Source organism: Natator depressus, chromosome 15 (assembly GCF_965152275.1).
Source record: "Natator depressus isolate rNatDep1 chromosome 15, rNatDep2.hap1, whole genome shotgun sequence".
Taxonomy (NCBI): Eukaryota; Metazoa; Chordata; order Testudines; family Cheloniidae; genus Natator; species Natator depressus.
In genome coordinates this window covers 8004679-8019446 of record NC_134248.1, presented here as the reverse complement: position 1 = coordinate 8019446, position 14768 = coordinate 8004679, and the positions used below count along the sequence as shown (strand labels likewise).

Below are 14768 nucleotides of genomic sequence, written 5' to 3'. Positions count from 1 at the left end.
CAAATTATATGAAATGTCCTGAAGACAAGAATGTCAGTGTGCTGGGATCTGCATGCCTAAGAAGAACCCATCACACTGTGCACTGCTGTTTTCTTGGAATAAAACTCATGTTTGGTCCAAAGTAAATATTTTATACAAAACCTGCCAGAAGCTTACCAAAAGTGTGTAGAGTCCCTAAACCTTGATCTTTATTGTTTTTGGTCTTTAAAAGCTGTGCTTAAAACAGTGAGTCTGTTGCCAGATGGAACATTCACTTTATGTAACTGTTTATTCTCTTACAAAGTTTCGCAATACAGCCCCCTGGAGTAGGACTTAATAACAGTAAAAGGGGAGAAGCCTGATACTATACACATATGGATAAATGTTACTTTCCCTGGACACATTTGCTCAGCAGAGGAAGAGTTCCGCCTTTAGGAATTCATTAGCTCTGGTCAAGACTGGCTACAAAGAACGAAAACGTGGCTAAGCAAGATTTTCCGTTTTTCTCTCTTGCCTGCATATCTCAGGCAGATTTACTTGGATCTAGTAAATGATCTATAAATGATCCTGATTTCACTAATCAAACTTGACAGGTTTCAGAGTAGCAGCCGTGTTAGTCTGTATTCGCAAAAAGAAAAAGAGTACTTGTGGCACCTTAGAGACTAACAAATTTATATGAGCATAAATTTGTTAGTCTCTAAGGTGCCACAAGTACTCCTTTTCTTTTAATCAAACTTGTAACTGTCTGCTAGGGTACACTATATGAATAATGGGCTAGTTATCTTAGAATGTTACGTTTCCAGAAACATGAAATGGAATCCTTCCGATATTTTCCCTCTCCCTGTAATTCATGTTCCATATGTTATTTCTTTGAGTTATCTGAAGTTATGCTTATTTAGTCTGTTGATGTTAATGCTTAGTTTATTTTGATGTCATCTGGTTCACTGATGACAAAAGGTGCAATGTACTATATTCTCTCCACTGTGGAAACATATGTATCTTTATCATAGAATCATAGAATATCAGGGTTGGAAGGGACCTCAGGAGGTCATCTAGTCCAACCCCCTGCTCAAAGCAGGACCAATCCCCAACTACATCATCCCAGCCAGGGCTTTGTGAAGCCAGTATCTTCCTAAATTTCCATTTTGTCTATTTCTTACTCTGACAATGTTTATAGAAGGCCGTGAATGTTGTGTGAGATGAATATGACTTGTTCATGCCTGACTGCTTTGCAAGAGGCTTGAAAGAGTCAATATCTGGTCCCAGATGGCTATTTTTCCTTCACTTCAATGGAAGGCAAGCAGGACTTTCACAGGCAAAACTGTAGGAAGCTTGTAGAATCAGAAGGATTCCTGTGTAATATCCTAAAGACCAGAGTTCAAAAAGATTTCTTCACAAATAGCTTTTCTAGCTACTTTAGAAAGTCTGACCTGTTGCTCGCTGAACTCTTTGCCGAGACTATCTCCACTTGATCTTAGACCAGACTTTTCATCATTTTGCAATTAAAGCCTATGTATATAAAAGGGCATCATCCTTTGTCCAGAGACTAATATTATTTTTGATTACATGTTTTGGGTTCTGTTTATGATTTTATTTGTTATATGAGCGGAGAGTTTGGTTTTGTTTTGGGGTTTTCTCTCCTCCTCCCCCCCCCCCCAGCAGAGTAACTGAATAGAAATACCATGAATCTATGACCCATTTCCTTTCCCCTTTACAGCTTGCTGTAAAAATTTAGTGGCTAGTTTAACTCTACTGTACAAGTGGTAGAGCAGTAAACTTAAAATGTCTTTTCTGTTGCCATATGGAAATCAAGTAAAACTTGCTAGTTCCCATTGCTGAATGATACAGAGTGCTACTAAACACAGGGTGTGCAATGCTGAGGACATTGAATAGAAGTTTAGCCACCTTCCATTTTGATGCTTCTTAAAATAACCTGCCCCCAGATTTTCTAGAGTGAACTTTTTCCTTTTTTATGGCATCAGTTGCAAACCTTTAAACAGAAGCATAACTTTTATTTAAGGACAAATACTTGTTTTACAAAAAGTGCAGAATGACTTAGAGATTTAGGGAGATTAAACAGCATCCTGTTCCAGACTATCAGTTCAACTATTCAAAAAGAGTTTACTGCAATGCTGCAGTTAGTTGATTTAAACTGTGAAGTGAAATTGTTACAGTTGCTGGTGTTATTTCCTTAGTTGAAGGTAGTTATGTTGTGGTTGGCTTAGTGCCAAAGCCAACAACTATTAAAGAATGCCTTGCCACTGTAGTCCTACAATAATTTATCTGAACCATACAAATTCAGCTCTGTACATTTTCAGCTGATTTTATTGAAGACAAAAAATGCAAAATTGTATGGGTTTTTTTTGTTGTTGTTTGGCTGGTTTTTGTTTGTTTAAAAAGTGTGGCGTTACAATTAGCAACATTTAAGCAAATGATTAGCTGTAACGTAATGCAAAGCAATTCTATGTGGTGGATTAAGTGGGAAAATTTTATTTTCATTATTATTTACTGAGCATTATTCTTGATGATGTATGGCAGTGTCATGGATGGCCTGGACCACCAGTTTATTGAGATCGTTGCCTTCTGAGCAAGTCTCTGTGCCTTTTAAAAAAAAACAATATTCCCTTGGCATATAAGTAATGGTTCTTCCTCCCTATTCCTGTTCTCAGTTGAAGTTCATTTCTGGTCCTAAGAGTTCTCTTTCCTTTTCATCCTGAAGACAGTATTTTGACTTCTTGAAGCCTTCTGCTTGCAGACAGCTGTTTGTAGTGAGCTTTCTTTAATTGAAATGGGTAGGAAAATGAGTCTCTGAGGTTGATGTCAATACTGTTCCATCATTAGCCAGAAGTTGGTAATTGTCATCTTCAGTGGTTCTGAGTTCAGTTTACTTAAGTGAAACAACAGAACTGGGTTTTCAACCCAATCTGGCCCCCTTCTGCTACAAAATCTGTCCTCTCTTCCCCCACATTCATTGATATGCTAGTGAACCAGTTTTTTATTTCTTTTTATCCAGTGAACATTTGTCTTGCGCCTTCACGTTCTTCCTTCACGGGGAAAGCAACGTGTGCACAAGCGTGGAGATTGCCCAACACCAGCCAATCTACCTGATCAATGAGGAGCATATCCACATGGCCCAGTCCTCACCTGCACCATTCCAAGGTAAGTGCACTTTTGACTGTGGCAGCTCTGGAAATATAAAGACTTGCAGAACATGTGGTTTATGTGCCTATTTTAATGCCTATATATCAAAACCCCCTAATTTGGCCCCAGTGATGGTGTCAGGAAACAGATCCAGAAATGAATAAGAAACAAAACTCAGTAATTTTTAAAATAGAATTAAAGTTCCCCTCAGGAAACTGGGGGCATGGGGTAAAATCCTGTTAAGATTTTTAGTACGATAGCTAGCTGTAAATAAATGTTAGGTCATGTTTTCCAGGTTTTTCTAGTTATTAACTTCATCAGATTCAAATATTTTCTGAAATAAGTACAACAAAGCAAACTGTAATTTTTGTTGTAAGATCTGTTATTGAAAAGGTGTGTATGAACATTTTATATCATGGCACAGTGTCACAAGGTCCAGTGGGCTCTGGTCTGTGGGTAGTGTTCTTAAATGCTACTGCAGTACAAATAATTGATTATGATAACATAGATTATTTGATTGAACTGGAGTTTTTTTGTCTGAGTGACAGTCCCTCATTTTATTTTTCCTTCAGTGTGCTGTTTGGGGTGCAACGCATTTGTCAAAATGCAGATTTTTTAGAAAGAAAGGTGAAAATACAGAGCATAACCAAAGAGAAGAACGAGCATTTAAAATATATAAAAAGAAACATACCTGATATAGTCTTAAAGTTACAGATTTCTAGGTTACAGTGTAGTGTTGTAAGCCATAAAAATGCCATGTGCAATTTGGAAAAGAAAACATTGCACTTACATTAAATTTTTTTTAAAAGTATTACATAGTGTATTACAGGATAAAAAGAAAAGGTGCCACAAGTACTCCTTTTCTTTTTGTGGATACAGACTAACACGGCTGCTACTCTGAAACCTGTATTACAGGATGTCTTCAGAGGTACACTGGACCCTCACTATAGCCCGGGGTTCTGGATCCGTGCATGGTCCCGTGTTAATGTGGGGGACATGTTGCCATGGATCCCAATTTAAATATTTTAATTTGGGATCCATCGCCTCGACCGCGCTAGACACAAATCCGCGCTATAGCGACGGTCCAGTGTGTGTCTTCTGTTATTCCATTGATGTATAGTTATTTTTATCCCTCTTAATATTTATTCCATTATTTTACGAAGTGAAGTTGTGTGCACTATATTTGGAAAATAAACAAAATGCAAAGACAGGTTTCAGAGTAACAGCCGTGTTAGTCTGTATTCGTAAAAAGAAAAAAGAAAAGGAGTACTTGTGGCACCTTAGAGACTAACCAGTTTATTTGAGCATGAGCTTTCGTGAGCTACAGCTCACTTCATCGGATGCGTAGCTCACGAAAGCTCATGCTCAAATAAACTGGTTAGTCTCTAAGGTGCCACAAGTACTCCTTTTCTTTTTTCTTTTTAAAAATGCAAAGAGCTATCTAAAATCACAGTTCAAACAAGACTGGGAATGAATCTAGGGGAAGTGGGATGTGGTTGCTCTGTAGTTGAAATCCACATATTGTATGTTTTATTTTTCAGTTCTGTTGAGTCCTTATGGTTTAAATGGTACATTGACGGGCCAAGCATACAAGATGTCAGACCCAGCAACCCGTAAATTGATTGAGGAATGGCAGTATTTCTACCCCATGGTGCTGAAGAAGAAGGAGGGGCTGAAAGAGGAAGAGGAATTGGGATATGATGACGATTTCCCTGTGGCAGTTGAAATCATTGTTGGTGAGATTTAGTATTTTGCCTAAAGAACATTTCCACCTCATAATTTAAAAAAAAAAAATCTAATTAATCAGAAACAACCTTTATAATTTCCCTATCTGGTTTTGTGGCTCTCTTGACACTGGAGCATTCTGACTAGTTATCTTGCCTCAAGGTTCTTACTCCCTGTATCCCTGATGCTATTATCACAATATTAAGCTTCTTATTTCTGCTCCCTATTAGTCATAAAAGGATGGATGAATATGTAGGAATGAATATGCAGGCTGAAAACTTCTTTAGATCTTTTATATTTTGACTAGTAAGGTTTGTCTAGTGCATGTTGAAACCAATCAAGGCCAGCCTGGGTAGCTGAATAATCAATGGAGAATTTAAAAGACTTATTTTCTTCTCCCTGTTCTTATTCTTTATAGGCGGCGTACGTATGGTGTATCCTTCAGCTTTTGTTCTCATCTCTCAGAATGACATCCCCCTGTCTCAGAGTGCTGCCAGTGCTGGAGGGCACATCAGTGTGGGTCAGCAGGGACTTGGCAGCATGAAAGATTCCAGTAATTGTGGGATGCCGCTCACTCCACCCACTTCCCCAGAGCAGGCCATCATAGGTAAGCAATAAACCTAGCAAAGAGACCTGAATCATCCTATTAAAAACTCATTTTAAATATTCTTTAACTGATTCAGTGAATTGCAGTGTTCCATAACCTCTTGTCAATTTAATCTTTGAACCATCTGAGGTGTTACTTACTAAGCTGTATTCCAGCATAGTGTGCTTTCATTTTTGCATAGATTATGATTGCTGGGGGATAAATGTGTGAACAGCAGCAGAAAAAAGAGAGAGAATACGCTAATGAGTAGAACACGGGGACTTTCACATGAGTTCACAGAACAGAAGAGTTACCAGTTTTGTGAGAGTTAATTTCAGCCCAGTTTATTGGAAATCTGTTGCATTTATGAGACTGTGGACACCTGAGACTGTAGAAGGGATTAGGCCTTGTCAGAGTTCTTAATTGGATACTTGCTTAAGGGGGATGTAGGGATTAATTAGTTAATCATTGTAAAGTATTACAAACATGAAAAACACCATATAATTTATTAAGCATTAATATTGGAACAATGCCAGTATCTGAATGATGGTCATTTTATTGACAAACATAGTGGGTATTGAACCAAGGACCTCCAGGAAAAAAAAGAATGGGTCTCTGCAGCTTAAGGTAAAAGGTCAGGCTCTGTAGCTGGAGGATGTAATGAACTCTCATGGTATGTGGATGGGACAAAGAAGGGGACATGTAAAACTCGCTGACCAGTGGAGTTGCGTGTTTCTTCTGAATGAAGGAAACTCATCCCGAGCATCTGAGGCTCATAACAGCTTGAATCCCAGCAGGGTCCACACTTATGTGACAGCTGACACCAAGGATTGTACTTGACTTCAGTAGAGCTAAGTAATTTACACTAGTTGAGGTTCTGGACTTCCATTTTGTTATTATGCTACATATTTTATATACTTTCATTATCCAGTACACTCTTACTGCAGACATTTGCATGTAAACTACATCTTTATTTGCAAGAAGTTCATCTACCTCTTTTTGATCCTCATGCAGGTCATGATACTACATGACTGTACACTTAGTTGCCACAAAGGTTACTATGAAGTCACAAAAAATTTTTGTGTAGATCAGTTCTGGATTATGCTCTTTGCATCATTTGACTTTAGAGATTTGCCAGTCACCAAAATTTATTTATTAATACATTCCCTGATTTCAGAAGTACTGGCATGTTTTTTAATTTAAACCTCAGTGTAGGAATTATGGTTTGGATTCATAGAAGATGCTCTAAATGGAGTCATGCATGCAGGATCGTTACAGTATGCTAAGCAATGAAATTTTGGACAACTTTCATCTGTTAGCAGCTTGTCTTGGAACAGTTCATGTTTATTATCTCAGTGGATTCTTAAAATCACATCCGTCTATAGTGTCCCTTCCAGTTACACAGATTGAATATTGACTTTAAACATTCTGCTTAAAAGAACCCAAGTCAGTTGCAAACTAAACATATTAGAGCTTAGTGACAAGGGCATTGGACAATCATGCAGAAACAATATAAATTACAATGCAAACTAGTAACTTGAATAACATAGAATCATAGAAATGTAGGGCTGGAAGGGACGTTGAGTAGTCATCAAGTCCAGCCCCCAGTGCTGAGGCAGGACCAAAAACACACAGACCATGTCCAACTTTTCTTAAAAAGCTGCAATGATGGGGATTCCGTAACTTCCCTTGGAAACATATTCCAGAACTTAACTGCCCTTATAGTTAGGTTTTTCCTAATATCTAACATATATCTCCCTTGCTGCAGATTAAGTCCATTACGTCTTCTCCAACCTTCAGTGTCCATGGGAATAATTAAATAGAATATTAGAATTGGAAGGGACCTCAGGAGGTCATCTAGTCCAACCCCCTGCTCAAAGCAGGACCAATCCCCAATTTTTGCCCCAGATCCCTAAATCGCCCCCTCAAGGATTGAACTCACAACCCTGGGTTTAGCAGGCCAATGCCCAAACCACTGAGCTATCCCTCCTGATCACTGTCCTCTTTATAACAGCCTTTAGCATATTTCAAGCTTGTTATCAAGTCCCCCCTCAGTCTTCTTTTCTCAAGACTAAACAGGCCCAGTTTTTTTAACCTTTCCTTAGAGAACAGCTTTTCTAAACTTTTTATCATTTCTGTTGCTTTCCTCTGTACTCTCTCCAATTTGTCCACATCTTTCCTAGCCACCTAAAGTATGGTTCACAGTACTCCATCTGAGGCCTCACCAATGCCAAATAGAGTGGGACAATTACCTCTTGTCTCTTATATTCAGCACTCCTGTTGATACATCCAAGAATGACATTAGCCTTTTTTTGCAACCGTGTCACAGTTGATATTCAATTTGTGATCCACTAGAACCCCCAGATCCTTTACAGCAGTAATACCGCCTGGCCAGGTATTCCCCATTTTGTAGTTGTGCATGTAGTTTTTCCTTCCTAAGTGAAGTACCTTGCACTTGTTGTGACTGAATTTTATCTTGTTGATTCCAGACCAGTTCTCTAATTTCTCAAGGTTGTTTTGCATTCTAATCTTGCCCTCCAAAGTGCTTGCAACTCCTCCAATTTGGTGTCATCCACAGATTTTATAAGTATGTTCTCTGTTCCATTATCCAAGTCTTTAATGAAAATATTGAACAGTACCAGACCCAGGACTTACCCCAGTGGGACCACTAGATACGCCCTTGCAGTTTGACAGGAAAGTAGTGATAACTACTGGTTGAATATGGTATTTCAACCAGTTGGGGAGCCACCTCATAATTATTTCATTCAGATTGTGTTTTCCTAGTTGTCTTAAGAGAATGTCATGTGGCACTGTGTCAAAAGCCTTAGTGAAATCAAGATATGTCACATCTATTGCTTCTCCCCTTTCCCCTGCAACCAGTACCCTGTCGAAGAAGGAAATTAGGTTGCTTTGGCATGATTTGTTCTTGACAATCCCATGCTGGCTATTCCTTTTAACCCTACTGTCATCTAGGTTCTTACAAACAGATTGTTTAATAATTGTTGCCATATCTTTTCAGGTGTTGAAGTTAGGCTGATTGGTCTATAATTCCCTGGATCCTCTTTGTTCCTCTGTTTAAAGCTAGCTACTAAGTTTGCCCTTCTCCCGTCCTCTGGGACATCACCCATCCTCCATGAGTTCTCAAAGATAATTGCTAACAGTTCTGAGATTGTTTCAGAGTACCCAAGGATGAATTTCATCAAGCTCTGCAGACTTGAATATATCTAACTCATCTAAATATTCTTTAACCATTTCTTTCCCTATTTTGGCTTGCATTCCTTCATCCTGGTTGTTAATATTAATTTTATTGAGTATATGGTCACCATTAACCTTCTTAATGAACATTGAAACAAAATAGGCTTAGCCTTCTTGATCTCATCAGTTATTGGCGCTCCTTCCCTGCTAAATTGAGGATCTATGCTTTCCTTCATCTTTCTCTGGCTCCTAGTGTATTTAAAGAACTTCTTCTTGTTGCCTTTTATATCCCTTGCTATGTGTAGCTCATTTTGTGCCTTAGCCTTTCTGGTTTTATCCCTAGCTTGTGCTATTCTTTTGAACTCCTCCTTAGCAAGTCTTCTGCGTTTCCACTTTTTATACAATTCCTTTTGGATTTTCAGGTCATTATAGAGCTCTTGATGGAGCCATATCAGCCTCGTACTATCCTTCCTGACTTTCCTTGGAATTGGAATAGTTTGCAGTTGTGTCTTTAATATTGTCTCTTTGAGAAACTGCCTGATCGCTTTTATCCCATAGATTTTCTTGTCATGTGACCTTACCTACCAGTTCTCTGACTTTGTTAAAGTCTGCTTTTCTGAAGTCCAGTCACATGCTGAATGTGAGCTGTATGACAAATAAAAAAAGTATAAATCTATGAATTTTTATTGTGAAGTCATTCAGGGCTTAAAGTTTCACAGCACAGTATAGCTAAAGTTCTTACTCTGTATATCATAGAATCATAGAAGATTAGGGTTGGAAGAGACCTTGGGAGGTCATCTAGTACAACCCCCTGCTTAAAGCAGGATCAACACCAACTAAATCGTCCCAGCCAGGGCTTTGTCAAGCCGGGCCTTAAAAACCTTTAAGGATGGAGATTCCACTACCTCCCTAGGTAACCCATTCCAATTCTTCACCACCCTCCGAGTGAAAAAGTTTTTCCTAATATCCAACCTTGACCTCCCCCACTGCAACTTGAGACCATTGCTTCTTGTTCTGTTATCTGCCACCACTAAGAACAGCCTAGCTCCATCCTCTTTGGAACCCCCCCCCTTCAGGTAGTTGAAGGCTGCTATCAAATCCCCCCTCACTCTTCTCTTCTGCAGACTAAATAACCCCAGTTCCCTCAGCCTCTCCTCGTAAGTCATGTATCTCAGCCCCCTAACCATTTTCCTTGCCCTCCGCTGGACTCTCTCCAATTTGTCCACATCCTTTCTGTGTGTGTGGGGGGGGGGGGCAAAACTGGACACAATACTCTAAATGTGGCCTCACCAGTGCTAAATAGAGGGGAATAATCACTTCCCTTGATCTGCTAGCAACACTCCTACTAATGCAGCCCAATATACCATTAGCCTTCTTGGTAACAAGGGCACACTGTTGACTCATATCGAGCTTCTTGTCCACTGTAATCCCCAGGTCCTTTTCTGCAGAACTGTCACTTAGCCAGTTAGTCCCCAGCCGGTAGCAGTGCATGGGATTCTTCCATCCTTAGTGCAGGACTCTGCACTTGTCCTTGCTGAACCTCATCAGATTTCTTTTGGCCCAATCCTCCAATTTGTCTAGGTCACTCTGGACCCTATCCCTACCCTCCAGCATATCTACTTCTCCCACCAGCTTAGTGTCACCCGCAAACTTGCTAAGATTCAATCCATCCCATCCTCCAGATCATTAATGAAGATGTAGAACAAAACTGGCCCCAGGACCGACCCCTGGGGCACTCTGCTTGATACCAGCTGCCAACTAGACATTGAGCCGTTGATTGTTACCCGTTGAGCCTGATGATCTAGCCAGCTTTCGATCCACCTTATAGTCCATTCATCCAGTCCATACTTTTTTAACTTGCTGGCAAGAATACTGTTGGAGACCATATCAAAAGCTTTGCTAAAGTCAAGATATATCACGTCCACCACTTTCCCCATATCCATAGAAGGCAGTCAGGTTGGTCAAGCATGACTTGTTCGTGGTGAATCCATGTTGACTGTTCCTGATCACCTTCCTCTCCTTCAAGTGCTTCAAAATTGATTCCTTGAGGACCTGCTCCATGATTTTTCCAGGGACTGAGGTGAGGCTGACCGATCTGTAGTTCCCCAGATTCTCCTTCTTCCCTTTTTTAAAGATGGGAACTATATCTGCCTTTTTCCAATCATCCAGGACCTCCCTCAATCGCCACGAGTTTTCAAAATAATGGCCAATGGCTCTGCAATCACATCAGCCAACTCCCTCAGCACCCTCAAATCCATTAGTTCTGGACCCATGGACTTGTGCATGTCCAGCTTTTCTAAATAGTCCTTAACTTGTTCTTTCACCACTGAGGGCTGCTCACCTCCTCCCCATACTGTGCTGCCCAGTGCAGCAGTCTGGGAGCTGATCTTGTCTGCGAAGATCGACGGGGGAAAAAAGCATTAAGTACTTCAACTTTTTCCACATCATCTGTCACTAGGTTGCCTCCCCCATTCGGTAAGGGTCCCACACTTTCCCTGATCTCCTTCTTGTTAACATACCTGTAGAAACCCTTCTTGTTACCCTTCACATCCCTTGCTAGCTGCAACTCCAGTTGTGCTTTGGCCTTCCCGATTACACCCCTGCATGCTCAAACAATATTTTTATACTCCTCCCTAGTCATCTGTCCAAATTTCCACTTCTTATAAGTTTCCTTTTTGTGTTTAAGCTCACTGAAGATTTCTCTGTTAAGCCAAGCTGGTTGCCTGCTATATTTGCTATTCTTTCTGCACATTGGGATGGTTTGTCCCTGTAACCTCAATAAGGCTTCTTTAAAATACAGCCAGCTCTCCTGGACTCCTTTCCCCCTCATATTAGCCTCACAGGGGATCCTGCTCATCACTTCCCTGAGGGAGTCAGTCTGCTTTTCTGAAGTCCAGGGTCTGTATTCTGCTGATCTCCTTTCTTCCTTTTGTCAAGATCCTGAACTCGACCATCTCATATGAGTACTGTGTATCTTTATACCGTGTATATGTGCATGTTTATAGGTGTGTTTATGTGCTCTTCTGAACCTATATGCTGATACACACATATCACTAAGTAGTTTAAATAGTTTGGGGTTGGGGGGGTATATGGTATAACCTCATATATCAATTAACTGTAATATCCTCTTCATATATATATACATATCTTACCATATATATGAGTCAATTTTCTGACTCTTCATTTGAATCTCTGTGTGGCAAACAGTGTCTACATTTTTGGATCCAAATTTTGCTGTGCACAGATTCAAAAGTAGAAACAGATAATAGACTCTGATATACAGTAAGATACAAGTGTAGTCTTTTGAGTTGGGTGTTTTTGTAGGTGATGTGCCATCTAAAAATAGAGCTAAAGTTTGGTTTAATTTTTAAAAAGTTAAGTATTCTAAAATACTAAGATACAATGCAAATAAACTAGGAGATGAAGGAGATGATTGGCTGATTTAGCTGAGATGTCACAAGTAATCTCACTAGCTAAAAATGAGCTGTTCATAGGCAACAGCCAAAAGCAATGGAAGTAAGAATGAGGGAGCAGTATGGTGATACTTTGGGCTTTGCATAAGGCAAGAGAGAGAGGAAGGAGTTGAGGAAGGCAGAAAGAAAGAAAGAAAGAAAGAAAGAAAGAAAGAAAGTTAGTTGAAGATGGCCTACCAGCCTAGAGTGTGTGTATGTGTCTCATGGTAAAAAAAAATCTACAAAGTAAACAAACTAAGTTTTGACTGGCTAGCTGTTGACTGAAACAGGACCACAACCGTAAATAGGTGCACCTCATCACAGGGTATCTCTGATGGTACAGTATATTTAGAAAGAAAGGATTTGTAAGATAGGGAGTACATTAGTGTCATGTAATAGGAGAGAGAGAGAGATTTGCAGCATGTGGGAAATAATGAAGTAAAAAAAGGCATAAAGAATAAAGTAAATAAATAATATTAAAGTAAAACTAAAAGCCTTCTAAGTATATATTTATAACTCTTTAAGATCCTAAATTATAATCAGGGTAGTTAGACTTATTTATATGCAGTTTTAAAAAACAACAGTGGAAAATCATTTTCTCTTTCCTTACGTGCCAGAACTTGAGTTCAGGATTCTGTGCTTCTTGTGAGAGAGTTAATGCCACCCCAGATACTAAAAATTGAGTAAAAAATACAGCTGCCTGCTCTGGTTATTTTTAAGGGTTTGATGAGTGGCCTGTTTTTGCAAGAAATACACAGAATTCAGATGTAGATAAAAATACCTTTAAATGTATTTTTAAAATATATATTTGATATGTTACAATGTGCCCAGGTTCTCTTAACGCTTTAAAATGTTGAACAATTACTGTATCTTTTAAGCATTGAAGTTCCCTGTTAAACACAGAGTATCTCAGGAGTTCTAAGCATGTTTTGCATAATAATTAATTTGATAAGTGAATGTGAGTGGCAGAAGCCATAAAAATTAAGGAAAATTTTAATTTAGTCCAAGCTGTCAATGGTGGTTACTGTTGGAGCTCTGAGAGTAAATATGACTCTGCAAACTATGATAGCGATGCTTCAGCAAATGGAAGCAACATCACATTATTAAAAAATGTTTAAACCATACCGTAAAACAAGTGCTAAAGGATATAGAGAATGGGATTTTAAGTTCATAGGAAGAAGTTACCCTTGGGATTGCAAAGTGACCTCTAGTAACTTTTGGCATTTACTCCATTATCTATCAGGTTTTTATAATATTTTTCAACCCTTTAGGCAGTAATTTTCCACTATAAATTTCAGTTTCAGTGAATGAAACAAACCAGTTTTGATTATTTACGTATAGGCACTAATATATATATCCTATCTAGGCACACACCATATAGTGAACAATATGCAACAGGCCTCTAAAAATGCACTGCAAAATGTTGGAGCATATCAAGTCATACGCTCAAGTGTAGAGTTTGTGTACTGATAACCTGGCCACTAGTGCCTCATAATAGTTGTAACTGTGTAATTTTTGGATCTTGTTGGTATTATGACAGAGTACACCAGTACCAGAGTGTGGTTTATGGAAATGTATTCTGACAACAGCGGCAGAATGAATTTGCTAACCTTGAAGGGTTAATCCAGTTTAATTCAGTCAAGATACTTTTCATCACAGATCTGTCAAGTTCAAAAACAACATGATGATGTATTCCAAAACAAGCAAAATACATTATTACAGCCACGAACTTTAGTGCAGGGGTGGGCAAACCGCAGCAAGCGGGCATTTTAATCCGACCCTTGAGCTCCTGCTGGGGACTGGGGTCTGGGGCTTGCCCCGCTCCAGTGCTCCAGCTGGGGAGCAGGATTGGGGGCTGCTTTGCGCGGCTCCCGGAAGCAGCGGCATGTCCCCCCTCTGGCTCCTATGCATAAGGGCAGTCAGGGGGCTGTGCTCCGCATGCTGCCCCTGCCCCAAGCGCCACCCCTGCAGCTCCCATTGGAGGGGCGGCACCTGCGGATGGGCAGCACACAGCAAAGCCATCTGGCCACACCTCCGGATAGGAGCTAGAGAGGGGACATGCCGCTGCTTCTGGGAGCTGCTTGAGGTAAGTGCCGCCCGGAGCCTGCACCCCCCAGCCACACACCCCTGCCCCAGCCCTCTGAACCCCTCTGTCCCAGCCTGGAGCATCCTCCCGCACCCTGAACTCCTCATTTCTGGCCCCACCCCAGAGTCCTCACCCCCTCCTGCACCGCAACCCCAATTTTGTGAGCATTCATGGTCTGCCATACAATTTCTATACCCAGATGTGGCCATTGGGCCAAAAAGTTTGCCCACCCCTGCTTTAGTGAGTCAGGGAATGCGTTGATTTTAATGATTGCTGCTGTTCCAGTCGCTTCCTTTAAGAATAGAGAAACAAAAAACAATATCTGAACTTACTAGAGAGACATCTGCAATTACCAGGAATCGTACAGGAAACTGAGTTAAAAAACCTGTACACAAAGTAGCACTGTAGCTTGCAAACCAAATTATAGAGAGAAACCGGTAGATTTCTTTCTTCTGATATAGTGAAGTGATGACTATTTTCAGTGTTTTATTGCTAAGGCTTCTTAAATTGTATCAGACATAAGGACAAACAGTTCTGTACAGAGATTTGACCTTGTTAAAAGCTTCCTATCATTACCTTCTTTGCTAGCCTGAGCATAGGGGGT

General features: G+C 40.1%; 1 protein-coding gene across 1 annotated transcript in view; it reads left to right on the top strand.

Moving 5' to 3' along the window:
* The window catches only part of MED13L (mediator complex subunit 13L), a 424792-nt gene that overhangs the window by 321289 nt on the left and 88735 nt on the right, over positions 1-14768 (top strand). The window contains exons 5-7 of the mRNA XM_074972328.1: positions 2993-3138; positions 4662-4856; positions 5264-5452. Coding sequence (XP_074828429.1) covers positions 2993-3138; positions 4662-4856; positions 5264-5452 — 530 coding nt within the window. The remainder of the gene's footprint in view (positions 1-2992; positions 3139-4661; positions 4857-5263; positions 5453-14768) is intronic.